This window comes from Rhincodon typus, chromosome 34, assembly GCF_021869965.1.
Source record: "Rhincodon typus isolate 14 chromosome 34, sRhiTyp1.1, whole genome shotgun sequence".
Classification (NCBI taxonomy): Eukaryota; Metazoa; Chordata; class Chondrichthyes; order Orectolobiformes; family Rhincodontidae; genus Rhincodon; species Rhincodon typus.
The window spans coordinates 8,845,477-8,858,615 of NC_063365.1; the positions used below are offsets into that span (position 1 = coordinate 8,845,477).

Here is a 13,139-nt window from a genome sequence, read left to right on the forward strand (position 1 = left end):
TGGCTCCCCAGGGAAACAGGGACCATGTATCAACTGGGTCAGCATCTACAGAACAAGAGCAGAAGGAAACTGGGGAAAACAGAGTTAAAAAAAGCCACCTATTATAATAGAGTCCTACTTTATAAATATATTTAAATGCCAGAATAAACAATTGAAGTATTAATATACATCAATGCAGTCTGAGGTAATTTTATGTGGTGTCAATGTGTAAAATGTGCTACAAGTCAAAATGGCGACGACAGTGGAAAAGCAAAACAGAAACAAAGGCTGAACATATCTCAATGCTTTAAAGTGAAGGGGAATATGCCTTGTTGTTCAACACTCATTAACTCTTGGATTTTGCTAGGATTCAACTGTATAGATGCTAATTAACACACTTTTTTGTTTCACAAAATGAAAAGTTATCTGGCTCAGGATTCTGTTTGGATGTGACATCTGATTAAAATGGCCAATTTGCACATCACTGCAGTGCAAATTGAGCTTCTTTCTATCACAAGCCATTTTAGCGTTCATTCAATCCAAGCTGGAACAATAGAAAACACTGAATATGAGCAGATGTAGTAAGCCCTCATTATAAAAAAAGTGCCTGGGAGACTGCCAAATCCTCAGTTATAATGAGGCTACTGTATGGGGAAGGTGCATTCATTTCAGCTCCCTTGGTCCTTTCTGCCAGTTCATTAGCCTGGGTGAAACCCCTCTATTAACAGAATTAATCCAGCAGCACCAAGGGGCTTGCAATGAGTAAGTCGAACTAGTAGATAGCCTCACATTTATTCATTGCCATTATCAACACCTTTTCCTACTTTCCCCACTGCACCACCCTTACCAAACGTGTATAATTTTCCCACAAAGTCAGGAACTGTCAATAAGGGCTACTGCCTTCAAAATGCACATAGTTGATGCTTGATCAACAAAGATAGTTTGAACAGTGTTGATTTACTTCTTTAAGAAGGAGCTCAGATAACAATCCATCAGCACAGATGGCTATCATGGAGTCTTACTTGGTCATCTTTGAGCAAGCCAGTTCTAATCGCCAGAGTCTCCGCATATTTGAGATAGAACCCATATTGAAGTAAAATATACACAATCAAAGTTTGTTTTATAATGTTTTGAAGGAGACCTGAAACGTTAACTCTGATTTCTCTCCACAGATGCTGGGTTTTTTCCAGCAATTTCTGTTTTGTTTTTGTTTTATAATGCCTGCCTGTAGTCTTTTGGGGCATATTGAAGGTGCTATCAAAGAAATGGAAGTGGCCTTTTATCAGTCAATGCTTTCTGATGCTCTACAAGGTGCTGGCATCGTTTCACCTACAGCAGGAGAATGGCAAACAAAAAATCCATAGCATCCATCACAAACAAAGTGGCTGCTTTGAGCTGAACATTGCTCGAGTATCCTTGGAGCTGCACTCCCGGCTTGCTCTCTGTAGCTGGTGGGCAAGCACTGGGGAGTCAGGTTGGCAATTACTTGCCTCAGCATTCTGATCAGCAAAAAGATCATCTCAGCAAACCTTGTGCAGAAAGATCACTGAACTGCCTTCCCAGCCATTCCCAGTCTTCACATTTCATAATTTCAATTTAACAACAGTGAGAATTGGAGTGTAGCATGATTGCCAAGTCACCTTCAAGATGGTATTATTAAATGGTGTCATTAATCAGGAGACACTAATAATCAGATACAGCAAGTAATTACGGAGGCTAATAGCATATTGTATATTGTGAGGGGAGGGAGATTATACTTCAGTTACACAGGGCATTGAAGTGACCACACCTGGAGTACTGTGCACAATATTGGCCACCTTATTTAAGGAAGGATATAAATTCATTGGAAGCTGTTCAGAGATGATTAACAGGAATAATAGCTGGAATGGGCAGGTTGTCTTACATGGGAAAGTTGGACAGGCTAACATTATAAGAGTAAGAGGTGACTTGATTGAAAATACAAAATCCTGAGTGGACCTGACACGGTGAGTGCGAAGAGGATGTGTCCTCTTATGGGGGAATTTATAACTAGGTGCCTCTGTTTAAAAAATCAGGGATCGCCCTTTTAAACCAAAGATATGGTGACTCTCAAAGTTGTGAGTCTTTGGAACGCTCCTCCTAAGAAGGTGGTAGGAGCAGAGATCTGGAATGTTCTTAAGGTAAAGGTTGATAGATTCTTGGTCAGCAAACTTATCAGGGCTAGGTTAGAGTGTGGATTTGAGGTTACATTCAGATCAGCCATGATCTTATGAATGGTGGAGCAGACTCAAGGGGTTGAATGGCCGAATCTTGGTCATTGTTCATATGTCAGTGTCTTTACTCATAATGTAGTTATGGAGAGCAATTAGCCAACCTTTGCCACTATCATTACGGTGGCATATTCCTGCAAGTAGGTCATAGGCAATGCCTCCATGGACATTAACTAATTCAATACAAATCCTGAAAGTTGTAGGGTGGTATTTTCACTCAATCTGTGGACTTTGAGTCAAGTATCATTAACACCCGATTAAAGTGTCCCCTACTAAACAGGATGTAATTTGGACACAGTAATAGAGCACAATCAACAGAACAATGTCGTCCTCATCATGGCCCAATGCATGGTATGAGGATATCTGCATTACTGCTCACCTGGGAGCAGGTTTACTGCCACCATCCTCTCCCAGAGCAGGGGTCTACAGAACCCATTTGATCTGATGTGGTAGAGGGAAATTGGTTACCACTCTAATCAAAAAGGGCTCTTCTCTTAAACAAGATTTAGCTTATTGCACATTAACAACCATGTGCAACTTACATTGATACGATAGTCTGGGTAGCAATGTCTATGAGGAGGACCTGGAGGCGAGTCTTATTCCTTCAAGATGCTAAGCTATTCTTAAGTCCTTATTACTGCATCATAGTGGGTGGTGCTGAGGGTATTCCTCAGTATTAACCCTTGCAGTCCCTTACACCCTTTGACATGTCAAACAATATGATTGTGATCTAACAAGAATGCAATGCAGTTGATGTCCTACATGGGAATAGTACTTTCTTCTCTTCTATTTAACTCTTGCCCACTGTATCCAGATTTCCCTCCCCCTTTATATTGCATGGTGAACTCTGCTGGGGTTGAATTCCATGGGCATCAGCACAGAAATCAAGTCCTTCAGTCCAACTCATCTATATCAACCAGATCTCCTAAATTAATCTAATCCCATTTGCAAGTATTTGGCCCATATCCGTCTAAACCTTTCCTCTTCATGTACGCATCCAGATGCCTTTTAAATGTTGTAATTGTACCAGCCTCCACCACTTCCTCTGACAGCTCATTCCATACATGCACCACCCTCTGTGTGAAAAAGCTGCCCCTAAGGTCCCTTTTAAATTTTTCCCCTCTCACCTTAAACCTATGCCCTCTAGTTTTGGACTCCCCTACCTTGGAAAACAACCCTTGGTTTACCCATACCCCTCATGATTTTATAATCCCCAAAAAGGTCACCCCTCAGTCTCTGGCGCTCCAGGGAAAATAGCTCCAGCCTATTCAGCCTCTACCTATAGCTCAAACCCTCCAACCCCAGCAATATCCTCGTAAATCTTTTCTAAACTTTTTCAAGTTTCACAACGTCTTTTCTATGGATAGGAGACCAGAATTGCATGTAGTATTCCAAAACTGGTCAGATCAATTTCCTGTGGATCACTACATCACCACCTTCCCTGAAAATTTTCTTTAATCAACCTATTTGGACATGTTCTGACACACATCCAGGGCAAGTGGGATTCGAACCAGGACTAGGAGTAGGGGCACTACCACTGTGTCACAAAACCCTTTAAACTGGTTCTTGTATACATGCCCCAATATTTTCCCAATTAGCCCCCACTGCTTTTAACCTTAGAGCACGCTCAGTTGACATTTGCAAGCATTAACATCGTTTACCAGTTGGCAGGAGCTTTCTTAAAGTGGGCAGAATTTAGATTGGCCCTTCGCTGGCACTGGGAGCACATGCACCAAGATGTGATGGGGGGAGCCTGACGAAGCTCTTTCTGCTGAAGCCATCAGACACTTGGTTTCCCCTTACCTTCTCTATCGCAAGCTGCGAGCTGGAACTTCTGCCCTGGAGCAGTTCTGGCGCAGCAAAGGTATAAATGTCCACACCCGAGACATTGCTTCGAAAAGACATTCCACCGCTCGCTGACAGCAACACAGACCATGGCGAGAGAATGTAATGGCAGGGAGTTCCTGAAAGACAGTGCAGGAAACAAAAATAAAACAGCAAGGAAATCTTCTAAGGAAGTAACACAACGTTGTCAATCAGTTATTAGGACAGCATTACCAGTAGGATTTGTCCGTATACAGAGGCGCTGAGATTAGACGAGCAAACAGAGTGTAACGTTGAAAATAATAAGAGAGCTACAACATCACAAATCCAGGTGTGTGAATGTCAGCCTGATTCAGTGATAAAACAATCTCACAGTACACTACAAATACCACAGGAGACAACTTAAACTCCAGTTTTTGATGCTAAGAAGTGGCAGAACCAACACTGTTCAGTGAAAAAGATTTACAGCAAGAAAGCATTATACACTCTTATTTTCGAAAGGTGATCGCTTGTGTCAAGTAGGAAGTGTGCGCAGCAAGCTCCCATAAAAATGTGAGCGTGGCCAGACAATTAACGTGGAGTGAAACATAAACATTGGCTCAACAATGCAATTACTCTTCCAAAATCTTTAACATCCACCCGATTAGGCAGACTCGTCCTCAGCTTAACATTTCATCTGAAAGATGGCACATCTGATAGTGCAGTCATAGTCATACAATGCCTACAATCTGAATGCAGGCCATTCGGCCCATTGGGTCCACCCAGACCCACCCCCTTACCCTATCCCTTTGACGCTGCGTTTCCCATGTCTAACTCACCTAATCTACACATCGCTGGACACTGTGGGGCAATTTAGCATGGCCAATCCACCCTAACCTGCATGTCTTTGGGCTGTGGGAGGAACCTGGAGCACCCAGAGGAAACCCACGCAGACATGGAGAGAATGTGCAACCTCCACACAGACAGTTGCCCGAGGGTGGAATCGAACCCGGGTCCCTAGTGCAAACCTCTGAGCCATCGTACCCCACTGTGGAATGCTTGGAAAGGGAACAAGGAGACAAACTAAGAAAAAGTTACATTTACATGACTGCAGCCATCTTAGAACACGGAACTGCCAATGATGGACTTTAAAATGCAGCCTTTGCTGGGATGAAAGGTACACATTGGCCTCCCTGTATACAGTAAGCTCCCACTAACAGCAATGTGATTACAGTAACTGGAAGGAGGTTAGCTGGGTGGATCTCATTGACACTGAGTTCCCTGATTGGGGCTGTTAATCTGGGCCGATCAGGGAGTCCCGGCTGACAGATATAAACAGGAGAGTCAGGGATTCGCCTCGCTCTAGGGACTGGCTCTGAGCTAGCCGGTCAGCATCATGTAATTCACCTACATAAATAAAAGATGAGAGGACACCGGCCTCTGTGCAGTTATTTCAGTGAGAATCACCAGAGAATCTGCTTTTGTGAAGTTGGTGGAGGGCTAAACACAAGTTGAACGCAAAGAAGAACTCCACTGCTCTGCTTTAAAGTAACAGCCTGGGATTTTTAAGGTCTGGGTAGCTGGATAGCTAATGATTCACCAGGATGAGGAGGGGCTGGAGGGGATGATGGAAGAGCAGAGTGAGTGTATTTTCCAAGGCAAGGGATCAAACAGTGGGACATGGAACAGGAGGATCCTGTTGTTGCTAACATGTAACAGATTCAAGATGGCAGTGAACTGGAAGTAGTCATAAATTTTCAGTGCGCTCCAAAAATAAATTGTTCCTACCATATTATCCAGACATTTCGGGAGTCTTATCTTTGTGGTTGAAATAACTCCACAGAGGCTTGTATTCTGGCTCTATGTCACCCTTTATTTACATGTGCATAGTAATTGACACTGGTCTGGCTCCCTCATGGCCAGCTCTCAGAGTGAACAGGATGTCTGACTCTCCTGATTATATCTGTCAGCCAGGGCTCCCTGATTGGACCAGGTTAACAACCCCAATCAGGGAACTCATATTCTATGAGGTCCACCTGGCTGACCTTGTTACAATCACTACAGTGGTGGTGGCTGTATTTATAGGGCAAATAAAATGCTAATTTCTACAGTTATCGCACCTATTCTTTTCCCAATATATTTATATTGCAGAACTTTGGGTGAATTAAACTATATGGATTCGAGACAGAGCAAAGTATTTCCAATCTTTCCTTTCATAACTTCTGTGGCAAATGGAGTTCCTGGCAAAATTGGGATGCCATTCTCCGGCTGGGATCTTACGGTGTGCTTATTCTAATTGCTTTTTTTTTGAAGAAGTTTTCTTTCAGAGGAATGAACGATGATTGATGGACCAAGGGTTTAATCAGTCACATTTGTGAAGTAGGGTTCAAGAGGGAGATGGTGAAGAACAGGTTTTCAATGATAGAATTTCTGAGATTGCTATTAAAAAAGAAAACATATGAGGAGTGGTTCAGAGCTCTTATGATACAGTGGTTGTGTCCATACCTCTGACCTAGGAGGCCCAGGTTCAGGTCCCACCTGCTCCAGTGGTGTGCAATAACATTTTTGGACAGGTTGACCAGAAAATATCTACTAAAGGCTCATCTGCCTTTGGCAGGGTTTCTCACTTCACAGATCCTGCCTATCATATTTTTGTACCAATTCCAAACCAGGCAATATACCTCAAAAACAATTACTTGACATCATCCCTCGTGACGTTCCAATATAGAGGTATGTACTTCGCCTTTGGTCTCTCTCTCTCAGTGCAAAGGAGTCATTCACTAGTACTGCAGTCACCCAATTGTGTGACTATAATGTATAGTAACATCAGCAAATACATGGTATTGGTTATGATATTATGGAAATATAAGTAGTTAGTGTTGCTGATAAACTTCAAGATATCTGTCTCAATAAGAACCCAATATTTGTGCTACGTGTTATGTGATAGGGCAGTCCTCAAACTACATCATACTCCACATCACTTCCAGAACCACTGGCTGTTTCCAGTGTTCGTTTATTTCAGATTTCAGGCACCTGCGGCATTTCGCTTTTGCGAAGAAAGAATTGTTCAAGATGGAGCAAATGTACACGCTACATCAGATCTTCACACATCTTTTCATTATGTTTATTAATGATCGCCTATATTGGTACTGGTGTTAAAAAGGTACTTGAACAGGCAACATAATGAGACAATCAGCAGTAAATCCAGCATCCCACGCAGATCACTACTCTTCTCCGGATGTTGAGAGGATTTGGGAGATACATGCTTTGGTTTGATTATAAATCATGGAACCCAGTCTATGTCTATCTGTTAACTGCAGAGTTTACTTGACGAATTTTTTTTACGTGTGCATTAATGACATGCCGAGGAGCCTGAAGAGCAGGGACGTAAAAGAGAAAAGCTAAAAGAGAAAGCTTTTGTTGCTTATTTCAACAATGTCCTGCTTACTTTAGGAACAGAACCCTGCCTCGCAATGGAATCAGACAATCCAATAGCTGCGCAGAGGCCCAGCAGACTCAGGTGGGAAACAGGAAGCTAAATACCAATTCCCACAGTGACGAGCCTTAGGAAAATGTCGTGTGATTTCAAAGGGAGGTGATGGCCTAGTGGCATTATCGCTGGACTGTTAATGCAGAGGCCCAGGTAAAGTTCTAGGGACCTGGGTTTGAATCCTGCAGATGGTGGAATTTGAATTCAATAAAATAAATCTGGAAGTAAGATTCTGATGCTGACTGTGGATCCATTGTTGATTGTCAGGAAAAACCTAACTGGTTTACTGGTCTGTCCGACATGTGACTCATGTCACAACAATTTCGTTGACTTTTAAACTGCTCTCTGAGCTATTAGGAAAGGGCAAAAAATGCTGGCCTGGCCAGTGACTCCCACATCCTGTGAATGAATAAACAAATAAAAAATTGTTTGCATTCATATAGAGCCTTATGCAACCTTAGGATATGTTAAAATACCTTATTCTCAGTTAAGTAAATTTGAAATGTTGTCAATGTTGTGTTGACAGCCAGATACAATGTTCACGGTAAAAGGACAAGAAAACAGAGAAACATGTAGGCCATTCAGCCCCTCAAACCTGTACATCATTCATGGCTGCTCTCACACCTCAATGCCATTTTCTCATAGCCCCAGAGGAAGATACAACCTGTTAAACTAAAGGTTTCAGAAGCATTTTCTGCTTGAACCATCTGCTGTGAGCAAATTGACTGCTGTATGACTCAAATGCGTTCCATTGGATGTTTTGAGATCCCAAAAGGCAATGGAAAAGCAAATGCAAGTTCTTTATGTAGGTTGGGATGGTGTGAGGGGATAATGTTCTGCCTCCAAGAGGAACTTGTGGGCATTTTGGGATGAAGACTATCTGTTTTTCTCTCCAAATGTTCCACATTGAACTTGATGCTGAATGACAATGGTCAGAAAATAGATGGTATGGGCTGTATTCATACAGAACAAGACAACAGCTCAGCAAAGCATGGCAATAAAGAAAGTTCAGCATGGAGCCAAAGGTATTCTTCCTAAGGCAATCTATTCATTAGCTGAACACAGCTTTCTGGTTTCAAGAAATCATTTTCATTTTGGCTTCAGCATGTGTCCAATCATAAGAGTTACCTATCAAAACGAAATGCAATGGCTTGGTAAAGTTAGCAGTGCTGCAGCTGTCTCTCTGAAGAATTTATTTGATGTTATCAGTGTGGTTAAATAATCATTTGTAAGGCCTGACCCAGCTCTCTTGGGGAATGTTTGTTGGTTAATGGATGACATTTAGTTACAGAGATCTGTTCAGACAGTTAAGTGGCGAAAAGACTTACTGTAAATTTTGGGAGGTCACACTTCGCATAGGCTTGTCTTCACACATTTCACTGTTGACTTTAGCTCAAAGCCTTCATAAACCTCTTTCTTCTTCTCTGTTCAATCCGTTTGTAAAGAGGCTATTTTCTCAGCTTCAGGGATGCTGACACTGCGAATGGGACCATGTGCTTCTCTTAATTCCCTGATCGAGCGTCCCTTCTGGCAGTGCAATCTCAGAACTGTCCCCCTGTTTTATCTCCCACTGGTAGATGCAGTGTGCAGCATTTCTGGGCCCCACACCAACGTCAAAAATGGAGGCAGACACGTGCCCAAAAATGCCAGCACCAGCCGACATGCCAGGCTCCCAGCAACCTTCCCAGCATCGGTCAATGTAGGGATGGCATTTCAAATCCCATCATGGCTGCTCGGTGCCCTTGAGTCTTGTAGCTCTTTACCCACTGGAAACACTATGATCTAGGTAAGAACAGCTGGCTGGGATTGGCCAGTTGGCCACCAGCTTCCCAATGTTAATAGCGGCAGGCGCCAAGCAGCAAGGCCAGTGAGCGCTTGGCCACCTGCCCCTGAAGGTGGCCCTTCAGCCCATCGTTGCTCCTTTGAAGAGTCTGTTTAGTCAGACTTGCATTCTGTCTTTTTCTGTCGGCATCTAAGTAGCAGAGGCCCAGCAACCGATTCTCATGGACACCAAATCTAATCTGGGACTGTTCAGTCTAACCCTATCTCTGCATGCATTTCTCAAACCACACGCACATATTACACCCAATATGGTGGCATTGTGGTAATGTCACTGGGCTAGCAATCCAGAACGCCAAGCCAAAGATCTGGGGACATGGGTTTGAATTCCACCATTACAGCTGGTGAAATTTCAATTCCGTAAGAAGGAGTAAAATAATGGAAGAGCAGAAGATGGCAGTAAGGGGAAAGAAGCATTTTCGGAGCTGGAAGAGACTCCAAGACAGAGAGTGATATGGGGCCTGGAGGAGGTTACAGAGATAGGGAGGGTTGTAGGAGCAGGAGGAATTATGAGCTAGGGAATAACATAAGTGCTGGAGGAGGGTACAGAGATAGGGAGTGACTTAGGAGCTAGAGCAGATTACAGAGAAAGATAAGTTTGTAAGGGCTGGATGGAGTTACAGAGACAGGGAAGGTGGGCAGTGCAGTACTAAGTACTTTACTTTTAGAGGGTCAGAATACCGAGCGAGTGCTGTACTGTCAGAGAGGTGTACTGAGAGTGTGTGGTCCAAGCAGTGAAAAATATCCCTGGCAATGTTATTGTTGTAGTCGGAGATGGTGATGATTACATACACATGCATGTGTATGGGCGACTGCCCTTTTCTAAAGCCTGTCCCCGTGAACCTCACACTATGCAGGAAAAGGCAGCCCGGCCACCACCTTCAGCATTCCCACATTTTCCAGCAGCAGTGTGTACCATCAACAAGATGCATTACAATCACTCATCAAGAATCCTTAGACAGCACCTTCCAAACTCTCCACCAGCTCCATCTAGAAGGACAATGGCAGCAGATACACGGGAACACCGCCCCCTGCAAGGTCCCCTCCAAACCACCCATCATCCTGACTTGGAAATATATTGCCGTTCCTTCAGTGTCGCTGGGTCAAAATCCTGGAATCCCCTCCCTAACAGCATTGTGGCTGTCCCCACCCCAGTGGTTCAAGGAGGCAGCTCAATACCTTCTCCAGGGCTATTAGTAACAGGGCTAATGCATCACAGGAATAATGATTCTAACACAAAATCTCTTCACTAAAACACCACCAGATGAAAGGGTTTAATGCTGCGTTCATGCAATCTTGCTATGTGCAAAGACACCCTGGTCCTGAAAGCAACACCACTCACGTAAGAACATTTGAAGATCTGAACAGCTCCCCTGCTGTGGCAAGTTGCTGTAGAGTCATAGATTCATAGAGATATATAGCTCAGAAACAGACTGTTCGGTCCATCTTGTCCATACCGACCAGATATCCTATATAAATCTGGTCCTATTTGCCAGCATTTGGCCCATATCCCTCTAAACCCTTCCTATTCATATACCCATCCAGATGCCTTTTAAATGTTGTAATTGTACCAGCCTCCACCACCTCCTCTGGCAGTTCATTCCATACATGCACCACCCTCTGCATGAAAATATTGCCCCTTAGGTCCCTTTTATATCTTTCCCCTCTCACCTTAAACCTATGCCCTCTACTTTTGGACTCCTGTACCCTGGGGAAAAGACCTTGCCTATTTACCTTATCCATGCCCCTCATGATTTTATCCACCTCTATAAGGTTGCCCCTCAGCCTCCGATGCTCCAGGGAAGATAGTCCCAGTCTATTCAGCTTCTCCCTACAGCTCAAACCCTCCAGTCCTGGCAGCATCCTAGTAAATCTTTTCTGAACCCTGTCTAGTTTCACAACATCCTTCCTATAGGAGGCAGACCAGAATTGCACGCAATACTCCAAAAGTGGCCTCACCAATGTCCTGTTCAGTGAACTTGACCTTTCAACTCGTATACTCAATGCATTGAACAATAAAGGCAAGCATACTAAACGCCTTCTTCACTATCCTATCGACTGTGACTCCACTTTCAAGGAACTATGAACCTGCACTCCAAGGTCTCTTTGTTCAGCAACACTCCCCATGACCTCACCGTTAAGTATATAAGTCCTGCTCTGATTTGCCTTTCCAAAATGCAGTACCTCACTTTGCCCTTGGAAACCACCCCTCCCCCCAACACACTCAGTGGCTGGGCTATTCAACTGTAATCGCATCACACAGCATTCAACAAAAGAACTCAGAGGCATTTACTTGTTGTTGCTGATTCTTTTGATTTTGGGAATGAGGCCAGTTGAATTAGGAAAACAATGGACCTCCATTAAATATCCTGAGAGACACCAGCTCATATCTGAACACAGTGAGAGTGATGTATTATCATTTGTGATTTGGGTTTTGAAGTGAAGATAAAACAGAAGTGTGGATTCAGTTCTGTGAAGGTAATTTTTAGCAGTCAGAAAGACATTTGGAATAATAACTAAAGACATCATTTCCAACAAGTTATGTGACTTTAGTTGAGTACCTAACTAGATACCTGTGGTGATATTTGGTGGAGTGCTTATGACTTTAAACTTTTAGGACGTAGAGAAAAAGACGAAGGCTCACTAATAGTTTAAGTACAGTCCAGAACAGTCATGCTTTCATGGCAGAACAATGTCATCCTAGCAGAACAGCAATCTGTTAGTTGTGCAGAAATCTCCAGCCTGGGAGAAGAGTTTATGAAGTTTCTAAGCTGTGAGAATTTGCGTAGATATTTTTCAAGCTGTCAGAACTGAAAAGAAACTTAGGTCATCACAGCTGGTAAAATATCTCAAGGCCATAAATCCTGGAAAGAGCCAGTTAAGTAAGAAATTAAAGTTAAGACAGAAGCGATGCTTCACTGAGAATGAATATCTGTAAAGGATATTGCTGGAGAAGTATTGAAATTTTATGTTCCCGTTTAAGTAAAGATTGTTCCACTGTGTAAGGGCCTTTGGACCCAGGAGCAACCTTGTGCTGATGTCACAGACCTGTACCTCTCTGGGCACCAATAACACAGTGTATGTGGCCTTAGGATATTGCAAAGTTTAGGGAATCTTACAAGTACAAGACCATGAAGAAAGAGCATAAATATTGTAACAATAAGGTCAGAGCCTTGTATGTGAATGATTATCAGGTATAGCAGCATTTTATCTGAATGTACGTAAATAGTACTGCTAAGAACTCAAGTCTCTAGTGAATAGTTCTTCACTTTGCATTCTCCTTGTCCAGTCTATCTTGAAGCCAAACTCATTGTGTAGCATAGAATCAAAGAGTCATAGAGTCTTAGTGACTTACAGCACAGAAAAAGCCACTTAGGCCTCTCAAGGCTGCTCAGGCCAAAAACTATTCTAATCCTATTTTCCAGCACTAGTATGCCTTGGCATCACAATTGCACATCTAAATATTTCTTTAATATTATGAGGGTTTCTGCCTCTACCATCCTTACAGACAGTGAGTTCCAGATTCCCACTACTCTCTGGGTGAAAACATTTTTCCTGACATCTCCTCTAAACCTCCCTCTCACCTTAAATATATGCACCCTAGCTATTGATTTCCTCTATCAAAGAGAAAAGTTTCTTCCTGTAAACCCTATCCAAGCTCCTCATAATTTTATACATCTCAATCGTGTAAGTGCAGCACTCCCTCAATACTGACCCTCCGACAGTGCAGTGCTCCCTCAGTACTGACCCTCCGACAGTGCAGCACTCCCTCAATACTG

General features: G+C 43.1%; 1 protein-coding gene across 1 annotated transcript in view; it reads right to left on the reverse strand.

Moving 5' to 3' along the window:
* Positions 1-13,139, reverse strand: part of LOC125486846 (FERM and PDZ domain-containing protein 2-like) — a 92,272-nt gene that overhangs the window by 45,578 nt on the left and 33,555 nt on the right. Inside the window, exon 3 of the mRNA XM_048616183.1 lies at positions 4,032-4,192. Coding sequence (XP_048472140.1) covers positions 4,032-4,192 — 161 coding nt within the window. The remainder of the gene's footprint in view (positions 1-4,031; positions 4,193-13,139) is intronic.